This window comes from Panthera tigris, chromosome B1 (assembly GCF_018350195.1).
Source record: "Panthera tigris isolate Pti1 chromosome B1, P.tigris_Pti1_mat1.1, whole genome shotgun sequence".
Classification (NCBI taxonomy): Eukaryota; Metazoa; Chordata; class Mammalia; order Carnivora; family Felidae; genus Panthera; species Panthera tigris.
Window position 1 is genome coordinate 59,926,484 of NC_056663.1, and position 12,239 is coordinate 59,938,722.

The 12,239-nt window shown below is 35.3% G+C and overlaps 1 protein-coding gene across 1 annotated transcript in view; it reads left to right on the plus strand.

Annotated features, from left to right (window-relative positions):
• LOC102953951 (DExD/H-box helicase 60) overlaps positions 1-12,239 on the plus strand; it is a 182,791-nt gene that overhangs the window by 122,703 nt on the left and 47,849 nt on the right. Inside the window, exons 25-30 of the mRNA XM_042983654.1 lie at positions 269-373; positions 937-1,065; positions 2,406-2,530; positions 4,831-4,932; positions 6,805-6,963; positions 10,067-10,214. Of these exons, the coding sequence (XP_042839588.1) occupies positions 269-373; positions 937-1,065; positions 2,406-2,530; positions 4,831-4,932; positions 6,805-6,963; positions 10,067-10,214 (768 nt within the window). The remainder of the gene's footprint in view (positions 1-268; positions 374-936; positions 1,066-2,405; positions 2,531-4,830; positions 4,933-6,804; positions 6,964-10,066; positions 10,215-12,239) is intronic.

The following is a 12,239-nucleotide window of genomic DNA, read 5'->3' on the forward strand; positions in this document are numbered from 1 at the left end:
CATTACGTCAGTTACTAGGAAAATATCTTTTTCAGAGTGTCTAGTTTTTATCAAGAATGCACATGCAACAAACAGTTCTGTTTTCAGTCCTATTCCTTTGCCCAGTTCAATAGTCCGTTGTAGTTACTGTTTCAAAAACAGAATAAAGTTTTAGTTCCAAAATAGGGTCTCTCATGTTCGGAGGTTTTACCCAGGTTCATGAGGCAAAGGACAGAACATAAGATAAAATAAAAGAATATTAAAATTGTTAATTTTATTTTAAATGTAGATTGAAAAGTATGGATTTCCTTCTGACCTTACCCTTTCCCCTCGAGAAACCATCCAGCTTTATGATACCATGTTTCAATTCTGGGAAAGCTGGCCCAGGGCCCAAGTAAGTAATAATTACACAATTAATCTGAATTAATTTTATTACAGTGGATGGTAACATTGCTGTTCATAAAGACAAATTCTCACCCTTTCTGATCATGTGCATCTAATCTTTTAAAATCATACATACACTCTCCAAAATACAACTGCCCCTTCTCAGACATTCTTCTTCCTAATATTGTGTGTGTTACTTTAACAGGGGTGCAATGCCAATGAATTCTTGAAAATATTTCTTCTTTCAATTTCTGGGGTGCTACAATATCTTAGTCTCCTTTTACATCTTGGATTCATATTCCTTCATCTTCTTTCATTGTGCTCCCCTTCTCTCTTTATGCCCTAATTGCTGTCTGTTTTCATCTTCTACTTGGTTTTGCTCTGCATTCTTTCCTTTGAAGAGTTCATCTGTCCTATTAGGTTTATGTACTGGAAACTTTGGGGGGATAAAAAGACATTTAATAGTTTATACTCTCAAGAAGCTTGTAATTCTTTTAGTGAAATGTATAATTGAGAAACATCTTTGGATTTTCTTGCATGATTTTATTTAACTTTGTGGCATTTCTTTTCAAGGAGTTAGATCCAGAGAAATCCATTCATTGTAAGAATAAAATAGTCATTAAAAAGTTGGATGCTAGAAAATACGAAGAAAGCTTAAAGGCAGAATTAACAAGTTGGATTAAAAATGGCCATGCTGAGGAGGTAATTTTCACATGTTTTTTGGCAAAACAATATGTTCCTTGTTTTCTTGAGTTACCTTGGTGTCATTATCACCACTACTATTATTGTTATTATTTTAGTCTTCAATTTTCATTTTAGGAATGAAAAAATTTAGGAATGAAAAAATTCATTTTTGAATTTCATTCAAAATTTCATTTTAGGATTGTAAGTTGGAAGTCTAGTGATTCGGAGATAGAATAGAAAGAGGAAAAGGAAGTTGGTCTTTGTTTAATACTTGGTGCTTTCTAAAACATGTACCAGAAGCCAGGAATTCCTGTTTGGTGTTATAATAGATAAGAACAGAGGGGTCATTATCCACAGAGTCAGTGTTCTTGATGACAGCAGAGAGATTGAAATCACAGTAACAGTAAATGAGAAGATTCTTTACTCCTCTATCTTCTGCTGTTTGGGGATTTTTTTTTTTTTTTAAGTTCATTTATTTTGAGAGAGAGAGAGAGAGAGAGAGGGAGGAGCAGAGAGACAGGATGAGAATACCAAGCAGGCTCCATGCTGTCAGCACAAAGCCTGATGGGTGGCTTGATCTCACAAACTGTGAGATCATGACCTGAGCCAGAATCAAGAGTTGGATGCTTAACTGACTGAACCACCCAGGCATTCCAGTTGTAATTTTTTTCTTTCATGATTTTTATTTCAACTTGTAGGAACTATTTGTATATTAAAACCTTAAGTTGGGATCATGTAAGTTTTACATATTTATATTAAGTAAGTTGATGATGGTTTTTATATTTTGAAGTTTGTCTTATTGTCACACATTGTGGTTTTTGATTTTTGGGGAGTGACATATATTAGACTTTTCCCATATGAGTTTTTTACATTACATTTTGAGTTAGATCATCTCCCATTCAGAAACATAATTAACTTCCATTTCCTTCCATTTATTTTGTCATTTAAAAACATTCAGAATGTATTTGAAAGTGATTTTTATACATGACATGGAGAGAAACTGATTTACCCTACCTTCAGCCACAGTATAACCAGCAGCATTTACTCGACAACCTCTTTCTGACTGATTTGTGTCGACTTAAATAATTGCATGTTAAATTGCATATATGTGTGCGTGTATATATACATATATATTCCTCTTTTTGTCGTTGTTCTTTTAGTGCATTGATTTACGTACTTCTTTGATGGTTTCTTTACAAAATTTTATATTTTTATACTTACTTTGGTATTATATTTTATTTTAAAAAGCTCAGAAACATAGATTAGATGACCATGAAAATATTTTAGCCAAAAGTAGTAATTCCTTTTTTTATTATGCAGCATTTAAAACTAATAAAATTTTTTATTCATTGCTACAGGCCAAAATGGTTCTGAGGAATCTTAGTCCTGATTCAGTATTTAGTTCAGGAAACACAGTAAAAATGTTTCCACTGCTCGTTGAGAAGCTAAGGAAAATGGAAAAGTTACCGGCATTATTTTTTTTGTAAGTCATCTAATTTAATTTTATTTTTTATAATTTGTATCAGGCTTATTCTTTTAAGGTGAGGAAAGTTACAAAACCCACTGTTGTAATAAGCTGTTCATTACTCTTTTTGGTGCTCATTTGTTAGCAGAATGCACATTTAGCATCTTTCTAGTTCAGTTCTTGAAAAAATTTTTTTACTTGTGTTTTTACAAATTGCCATCTTTAAATAGTTTTCTACTCCTTTTTTTGTTATATTTTTATTGTAAACTATTATATTTTTATTTCAGTCTTATACATCTCCAGTAAATAATGAGGTTCTTTGCAAAATAAATTGAATGTTTATGGACACAAGTATCCCATATAAAATTAAAGTATCCTTACTATATGTTAGCATCTTTATTCATGGGGTATTTTATTGTTTTTAATTTATGGTTATGGGAACTGTAACTTTGAGACACTGCTATCTTGCTAAATTTTATGTGCTGTAGCATGAAATAGCTTAAAATTGAATGTAATCATGCAGTTTTGGTGAAGTATAAATTATATGAAAATATATTTATTAATTGGATATTAACTTGGATCACACAGTTTGGGATCAGAAAAAATGCTTTATTTACTTTAGATAATTTCAGACTATTTTAAGCCATGGAAGCTTTAAAGAAGCCATAGATATAAATAAATAAATAAATAAATAATAAGGCAACATAATCTCGCTTAAGTGGCAAAGTTTAATGAAATTGTTTACACCTAAATAGACATAGTAATTAATCATTACTGGTGATATATATTTAAAATAATAATGATAATTAAATGTATTGTTGTGTTTGGAACTTTTGGAGATTACAGTACAGTGGTTCCTTTGACCTTTGTTATTGGGACAAGGAAAATAAATTTTCAAACTACTAAGAAGTTACATAGTTCACCTACTTTACTTTAGAGTGTGGCTATAGATTTCAGTTAGAAACAAACACAATTCTGTGCATCTGGGATATTTCTGGGAGCCTAACTGTAAAATAGAAATCCAAAAATAACTATATTTATTGTTCATGTACACATACAGGCTTAAAATATTTAAAAAGTAAAATATTTTCACCTAATGTGTGAAGGGAGTCAAGACTCACTTCCACATATTAAATAAATAAATCATGGAGATGTAATGTACAGCATAGCTACTATATTAAGAATATTGTACTGCATATATGAAGGTTGCTAAGAGATTAGTTGTTAAAAGTTCTCATCACAAGTGAACAAATTCTGTAATTATGTATGGTAACAGATATTAACTAGAATTATTGCAATCATTTCATAATATATGCAAATATTGAATCATTTTGTTGCCCATCTGAAACTAATATAATCTTGTATATTAATTGTACCACAATTAAAAAAAACAAAGGGCAGTGTATAATAGAATATATAGTGTTTTATGCACCTGTAAAAGCTTCTTTGGAACCTATACCTAGGAGCACAATCACCATATTTTGTAGTGTGGACAAACTAATGGGGTAAGTTGACTTACCCCTAATGTGGTTTCTTAGCTTATGTCCCATCAGTAGTTCATGAGGTTCTATTGTGACCTATCATCACAAGCTTGTGGGATCGGTTTTTCTAATTGTTGTCATTCTGATTGTGTAAAATCATGTCTTGCTACTGTTGTAATTTGCATTACTCTGATCGGGATTGACTTTGAGCATTTCTTTCAAGTAAGTAGTCTTTCAAGTTTTTGCTCATGTGCTATTCAAGTAATTTTTCTTTTGGGTTTTGTAGCTTTTTTTTTTTTTTTTACTATTTTCAGGAATTCTAAAAGGCGAAAGATTTATACGATCTGAAGAGAAACCAGAGTATTATTTTCAGGAATTCTAATTAATTAATTGTCAGTTACTAATTTGGCAGTTATCTTCTCTGAGTCTAGCACCTGTCCATTAACTTTGCCTATGCTATTTTTTGTTAAATAATTCTGTTTAATTTTGATTCATTAAAATCCATCAATGTTTAAAAAAAAAGGAACATATTTCACAAAAATATCACGGATTTAATTTTGCTTGAGGAATTGAATCTTGGCATGTCTATGGAATTTTGGGCTCTTTAGAAAATGTACTATGAAAATCCTTGGTCTTATGCAGTTTAATTTACTCATAAGTAACTCCAGATCATCAACAAATCAGGATACTTTAGGGCTCAATCTGTGCATCTGAGAGCTTTTCAAATAATAGTTGTACCTGTCAACGTCTCCAGTCTGGTCTCTAGAAAAAAAAAAGTGTGAAGCATGTTTAATGTTAATGACAGTATCAGTGTGCTTAAAAACATGCATTTCACAGTCAGGCTCAAGTCTGGATCCTACCTCTGTTGTCAATTAGTATGGCACTTCGAAACAGCTACCTGATGACTTTCAAACTTAGTTTCCTCATTTGCAAAATAAGGTGAGAAAAATAGTAATGCATAGGGTTGGGGTGAGAATTAAATACAAATAAATTATGAAAGTCCTAAGTGTAGCACTACACAGTATTATTGGCTGAAATCCAGTCATGAGCACATTCATTTCAAATAGGTTATCAGAGAGATTTGAGAGGAAAAAATTATTTCCAAGTGATTTAGATTTTTAACAGTGAAGTACTGTGATGAAAATGATGTCATTTCATACAGATGTTCACCTAGATCATGTAAGTTGCATTAATATAAAAGAGAAACAACATGATTGCATAATTAAGAACATGGACTTGGAGGCCAGACTCAGCCACATACAAATGTGGAGTCTTGGGCAGATCACTTATGTGTCCATTTTTTCAGTAGTGAAACCAGGATAGTAACAGTGCTTTCCTCATAGGATCATTGTGAATACAAAATGAGTAAATATATATAAGACAGAGTAGTGTCTGAAAATAGCAGGTCTAAGTGTTTACTAACTTTATTGTTTCATTGTCTACTGTATAAAATTTCCTGCCATGTGGTATAGACTGCCTTTTTTTTAAATCTTTACTTCACCAGTATGCCAATTTATTTACTTTTCAATAGCTAACAAGATTTTCTCTTCATGCTAGCTCTTTAAAGACTTTACAAAAACTCTTTGCCTCACATTTAGAAAGCTTTATTGATTAGAGCCAACTTACGATTTGCTGTAAGAAGCTGTGGTTAGTATAGTAATGATGGCTATTGGCTACTGCCAGCCGCAGCATTTTGCCAATAAAATATTGAGAGGAGATTAAAACTTCCATGGACATTTCAGTCTTCTTATCAAAGGTCCTAACTTCCTGACTCAGGGAAATGCATGTGATGTAAAGATAAGGAATTTTTTTTTTTTTAATTTTACTTCCCCTAGAAACATATTACTCTTCACATACCATGTGAATTTGGTCTTTTACCTATTTTCCTAGTTAATATATCAGGTCTGAAAGGGCCAAATCGTTACAACCTGCACTAGGTTGCTAGTTTAAGTCCTACAGTAGCAGGAAGTCTGGACCACCAGGTCCCTAGGTATTTACGTTTCAAAAGGTAAAAAGCCCAGAGCCTGGAAACATTTCTGGATTGTAAAGGCCAGCAACACCTGAGGTTTATCTGGTTTCTGGAAAGAAGTAACTACAATCCAGAAGGTTAGGGTGAGAGCCCGAGATTATCTCCATTACTGCCTAAGAGCAAATTTTTACTGTATGATCTCACTGTATATATAGAATCTAAAAAAGCTGAACCCATACAAACAGAGTAGATTGGTGGTTGCCACGGACTGGGGGCACACAGCGGGTGAGAGAAATGAAGAGATGTTGGTCAAAGGGTATAAATTAACTTTTATAATATGATTAAGTTCTGGGAATCTAATGTACAACATGGTGACTATAGCTAACAATACTGTATTGTGTACTTTAGAATAGCTAAACGAGTAGATCTTAAATCTTCTCACCACACTAACACACAAAAAGTAACTATGTGAAGTGATGGACGTGTTACCAAACCTTATTATGGTAATTACTTTGTGATATCCACGTGTATGAAATCATCCTACTGAACACTGTAAACTTATACAATGTCACATGCCAATTTTACTTCAATAAAACTGGGGAAAAAAACAAAGAGAAAAATAAAGGAGTCTCTAAAATTCACAGAAGATTTGTGAAATCTGAACTTACATATATTCACAGAACGCTAAGGGCCTTTGATTCTGTTTAGGAGGTAGACCTAAAGATTAGTGGAATTAAAAACTTGACAAGTATATGTCAGGATGTTAACAGTAGATGGAAATTTATTTGAATCTTGATAATGATATTGTTTCCAAGGCAAGGAGTCTTTTCATTTGTTTGTAGATTTAACTTAGGAGATGTAGAAGAGAGGGCTTTAAGCGTGAGAACTTCCCTGGAGCAAAAGCAAGCGGAAAAAAGGTCTCTCAAAGCTGATAAAGAAGCCCATGATGTGACCAACAAACTTCGAAAAGTTAAAAAATCCATCGAGAAACAAAAGACAATGTAAGTATTTAACTAAACAAATTAGTGGCTAAAAAGGTTAAAATACTTCATAAGTCCAGTCGGAAACATACTTTGAACGTGCAACAAAGAAGTTCTAATTATTGCTTGGACTTATTTGCCAATTGTGTAAATTTGGGTGGGAGAATCAGGTGAAGATAAGTGGCCATAATATTTATATATGTATTCCTCAGTTGCATAGTTGAGTCTCATTTAGGACTTCAGAGAGGTAGGACCACAGCCTATGAGCATAGGTGGATTATGTACCTGACATAATCATCTCTCAAACTAAGCATATGTGACTACAGCTCTCAGTTCTCAGAACAAAATCAACACATGTTGTCTTGGGTCACAACATGGAGGTGTCACTGATTTACCATCACAGTCACATAAGTGAATATAAGATGAGTTTTAGAATGCATTGAAATGCCAATTTTATGCTTGGTAGAATTTTTTTTAAATTTTTTTTAAGGTTTATTCATTTTTCAGAGACAGAGGGAGACAGAGCATGAGTGGGGGAGGGGGACGGGGGCGGGGCAGAGAGAGAGGGAGACGCAAAATCTGAAGCAGGCTCCAGGCTCTGAGCTGTCGGCACAGAGCCTGACATGGGGCTCAAACTCACAGACCATGAGATCATGATCTGAGCTGAAGTTGGTGTTTAACTGACTAAGCCACCCAGGTGCCCTGGTAGAAATTTATTTTTGACTCCTCTTTCTTGTTCTCATGTCTAATCCTGACAACTCTAGGTCCAAGATTCTCTCCCTATTATTCTCTCTGCTTTACTTGCTGCCTGATTTAGATGCTCATTATGTCTTCCTTGAATGACGATAGAGGTGGTCTTCTTTTTAGACTCCAGAGCCTGAGAGGTCACTACTCTCCAGTATAGCTAACAATGGCCCTTGCTAACATTCAAATTGGTTAAATTATTCCATGTTCAATATTCTTTTTTCCTTGCTTAGATGATAAAGTCTAAATTTTTTGACTGTTGTTGGTATGCCAACAGGTTTTAGGTTTTGCCCTAACTTTTTCAGCTTTACTTTCTACCACTCCCCTCCAGCAATATTCAGTATGTATGGTTCTCCTTACGTGACCTGTTCTTCTGCATCTGTGTTTTTCCATGATCTGACCCATCTGCCTAATTGCACTCCTTTGTGATTGCCCCCAAAGCTTACACTCATAATTTTGCTATCTCTTCTCTGAATCTTTCCCTAATTCTCCAGTTGAATTTAGTACTCTTTTTTTCTGTGTTCTTGCTACACTTTTAATAATTAGTAGATCAATTATAGTGTATTGCTGTTATTTTCACTTGTCTTTCTTTTTCCTACATTATTAGTATTTCCCTCTTTTTATCTCTAGTGCTCAGCATGTTGCTTGACAGGTAATAGTCATTTCATAAATATTTTTAAATAAGTCTGAGCAATCAAACGCAGATACTTCTTCAAAGCTGACACAGATTTTAGAGCTTCTCTGATTCAGAGTTCTCAAATTCTAGGGCAAGCTATAATTCGCTGCTGAACTTTCTGCCTCTATTCTTTCTGCCTGTTGTATTATTTCCTTGGAAGTAATGGAAGGTGAAGAGCCCAGAGACAGTGTAGGAAGTATAAGCCTTTTTAGTACTGATCTTTAGACAACTTTTCTTCAGGGCACTAGGAGACATCATTTCAAATTGGATTAGTGACCAACATTCACACTATAAAAATACAAAGAATGTTTTAACACTTTGTTCAGCACCATCATTTATACGGAGAGTGAGAGGGGGCCTCTGCCTTGGTCCTTGTGTTTTGGAGAGTACTACTCTGGTCCTCCTCTCTTTGTATCTATTCCAATAATATTAGGTGTCAGTGGATCTTAGGGGACTTGGCCACCTGGAGCTCATTCTCACCCTTTTAAATTCTGCATTGTTATGGAGTTATATTTGTCAAAGTAGGAGAAGAGAATGTATTTTATTTGATAGTTTGTTACCTTGATTTAAAACTTATAAATAGTTAAACCACAATATGTGGGCCTCCACTAGTACTCTGCCTCATGCTCTGCAAACATTAGGGCCAGGCCTTTCCATAGTTATATTCTTGAGTTAAGGGTTATGTTAGCTGGAGGTAAGACCTCTTAGTGATGGGTTACACGTGAGCTCATCTTCTCATATTTGGAGTTGTCTTATATTCACAGTTAAGGGGAAAACTGAAAAAAAAAATCAAAGAAAGGGTAAGTGATCTGGGTATCTGTAAAAGGCTGTTACATTGAGAGGTAATGGATAATACAGTCTGATGACATGGCAAAGGTTTATGCGGCCATATCTTAGGCAAGATTCCCTAGTAGCGTACCCTGAAAGGAGGGTATTGGTGTAAGTGATTTATTGAAAGGTTGAGCTCATGAGGGCCCTGTAAGAAAGTGAAGGAAGCATAAAAAGGGAAAGTGAAGAAAATATGCATAGATATGGGTCTTGCTGCAACATTGCCTGAGCCTGATCCAATAGGGAGATCTGAGAGCATCACAAAATTGCCCAACTTGGGTCAAGGTGGCTGATTTTTTTACTTCATGTCAGTCAATTACTGGCTATGGGCAACTTCCTCACTCTGAGGAGAGGTTGTAAGCTCTTGTCCAGGAAGCTCTTGTCAGTTGAGAACAATTCTCCAGGGAACAGTGTAACTGAGAGCCCTTCCTTACCAACCAAACTCAGAGAGCTTGTATCCTCTACTACAAGAAGGAAAGGAGAATGGCCTGAAATTGGCAATGTGGAGCAAGGGGTATGCCCACGTTACCTTCAAGCCTAGAGTAATGAAAGATGAGAAAGAGAAAATGATCACCAATTTAGCAAGAGGAATCAAAGTCCTCTGGGGAGAACTGGATGTGGTAAGAAGGCTACTTGTAGCAAGAAGGTAAGGGAACATTCAGGGAAAATATGGGTGTACAGGGAAATTTTTTTGCTATGGGATCACAAGGCCCAGAAGCTAATGAGGAAGTGCATTAGAGGAGGAAGTTTGAGTCAAAATAGTACAGATGTATATAGGAGTGACTGTCTGGGTGATGAGGGGGTCTGGGAAGTCATGGGCTCACTATGGTAAGCAAATCTGACTATTCATTGCTTAAAATTTATTTTTATGCACAGAGATGAGAAAAGCCAGAAAAATCCCAGAAAAATGGATCAAAGACTAATACATGAAGCTGAACATACTAATCTACTCAGGACTTTAGAGAAGAACCTGGAAATCCCTCAGGAGTGTACCTATGCTAACCAAAAAGCAATAGACACAGAGGTCAGCTCTTAGAATGAAATGCTCCTCCAGGAAATGATTTCGCTCATCAGCTGTTATTTCTCAGTTATAGACAGTAGTGAATGCAATAACTAAATGCAATCTCTACGAGAATAGAAATCTCTGTGTGTGGACTTCCAGTTACACATAACTCTTGAGGGCTTTGCAGAGCATGTCTAAAAAGGATAAGATCAGGATTTATAGATTATTTCTTGTTTGTTAACAATCTGCCCTTTTATTATTTTTTCTTTCACAAAAAGGGTTTTTGCAGCCTGAATTCTAGACTTCAACCCCACATGCTTCATTTGAATATTTGGGTACATATGGTTCATTGCTCTTTAAATAATGTACACAGAATTTGTCAAAATCAGAAGCTTTGTATATTGTAGTTAAAACATACCACTAAAAAGACATTGTTATATCTAAAAGTGGTATGTCAATTTTTTCATTAAAACTTTTTTTATAAACATTGGGGTACAAGTGCTACTGCTGGGAATTGACCCAAGGGATACAGGAGTACTGATGCATAGGGGCACTTGTACCCCAGTGTTTATAGCAGCACTCTCAACAATAGCCAAATTATGGAAGAGCCTAAATGTCCATCCACTGATGAATGGATAAAGAAATTGTGGTTTATATACATAATGGAATACTACGTGGCAATGAGAAAGAATGAAATATGGCCTTTTGTAGCAACGTGGATGGAACTGGAGAGTGTGATGCTAAGTGAAATAAGCCATACAGAGAAAGACAGATACCATATGGTTTCACTCTTATGTGGATCCTGAGAAACTTAACAGAAACCCATGGGGGAGGGGAAGGAAGAAAAAAAAAAGAGGTTAGAGTGGGAGAGAGCCAAAGCATAAGAGACTGTTAAAAACTGAGAACAAACTGAGGGTTGATGGGGGGTGGGAGGGAGGGGAGGGTAGGTGATGGGCATTGAAGAGGGCATCTTTTGGGATGAGCACTGGGTGTTGTATGGAAACCAATTTGACAATAAATTTCACATATTAAAAAAATAAAATAAAAATAAAAAAATAATAAATAAAAATATATATTAACAAAAAAACCCTTTTTTAATGCAAATAATTCATGCTTAAGGTAGATGAATTTGAAAATACAAATTAGTATAACAATAAAAGCAATGCCATCAACCAGAGGTAATCACTTATCTTCTGGATGAACCTTTCATTTGTGACTACACACACACACACACACACACACACACAGGTCTTTTTTTTTCTTTTAAAGTTTATTTATTTTGAGAGAGACAGAGACAGGGTGAGTGGGGAGGAGCAGTGAGAGGGGGAGAGAGAGAATCCCAAGCAGGCTGCACGCTGTCAGTGCAGAGCCCGACGTGGGGCTTGTACCCATGAAACCGTGAGATCGTGACCTGAGCCAAAACCAAGAGTTGTGGATGCTTAACTGGCTGAGCCACCCAGGCGCCTACACACACAGTTCTATTATATACCTTTCTTTTTCTTTTTTTTTTTTTTTTTTTTGTAAACTTCATGGTCTCTCTCTTTTTTTAATAACCATGAATTTACATCATCATTTGAATTCCTTCTCAATATTCCATTGCATGGATGACTATACAACTGAAGTGTCTTTGGCTTTTGGACACTTAGGTTGTTTTTGTTTTTTTGTTTTTTGTTTTTCTTTTTCTCCCTCTCATAAGCAGTATTTATCTTTGTACATATAAACTCTACACAAGTGGATTTCCTTCTTAGGGAATTGACATTTTTAAGGCCATTTGTGATGGATTTGCAGTGAGAAGTAAGCACTCCCCCACCATATGGGGTGAGGAACCTGCCCGGCCATTCTGGAGAAGTTTCTCTTTCTCCCTGGAGAGAGCTTGCAAGGCTCCCTCAGGTCATGCACTCACACTTCCTCTGGGTGTTTTATCTACTGTGTTGTCAGGACTTTTCACCTGTGTAGTGGGGTGAGAAAGTGAGAGACAGTCTGTTCAAGAGTTTGGAATATTTCCTATAGTTACTGCTGCTGCCATAAAATGTTGTTTGTACTCAC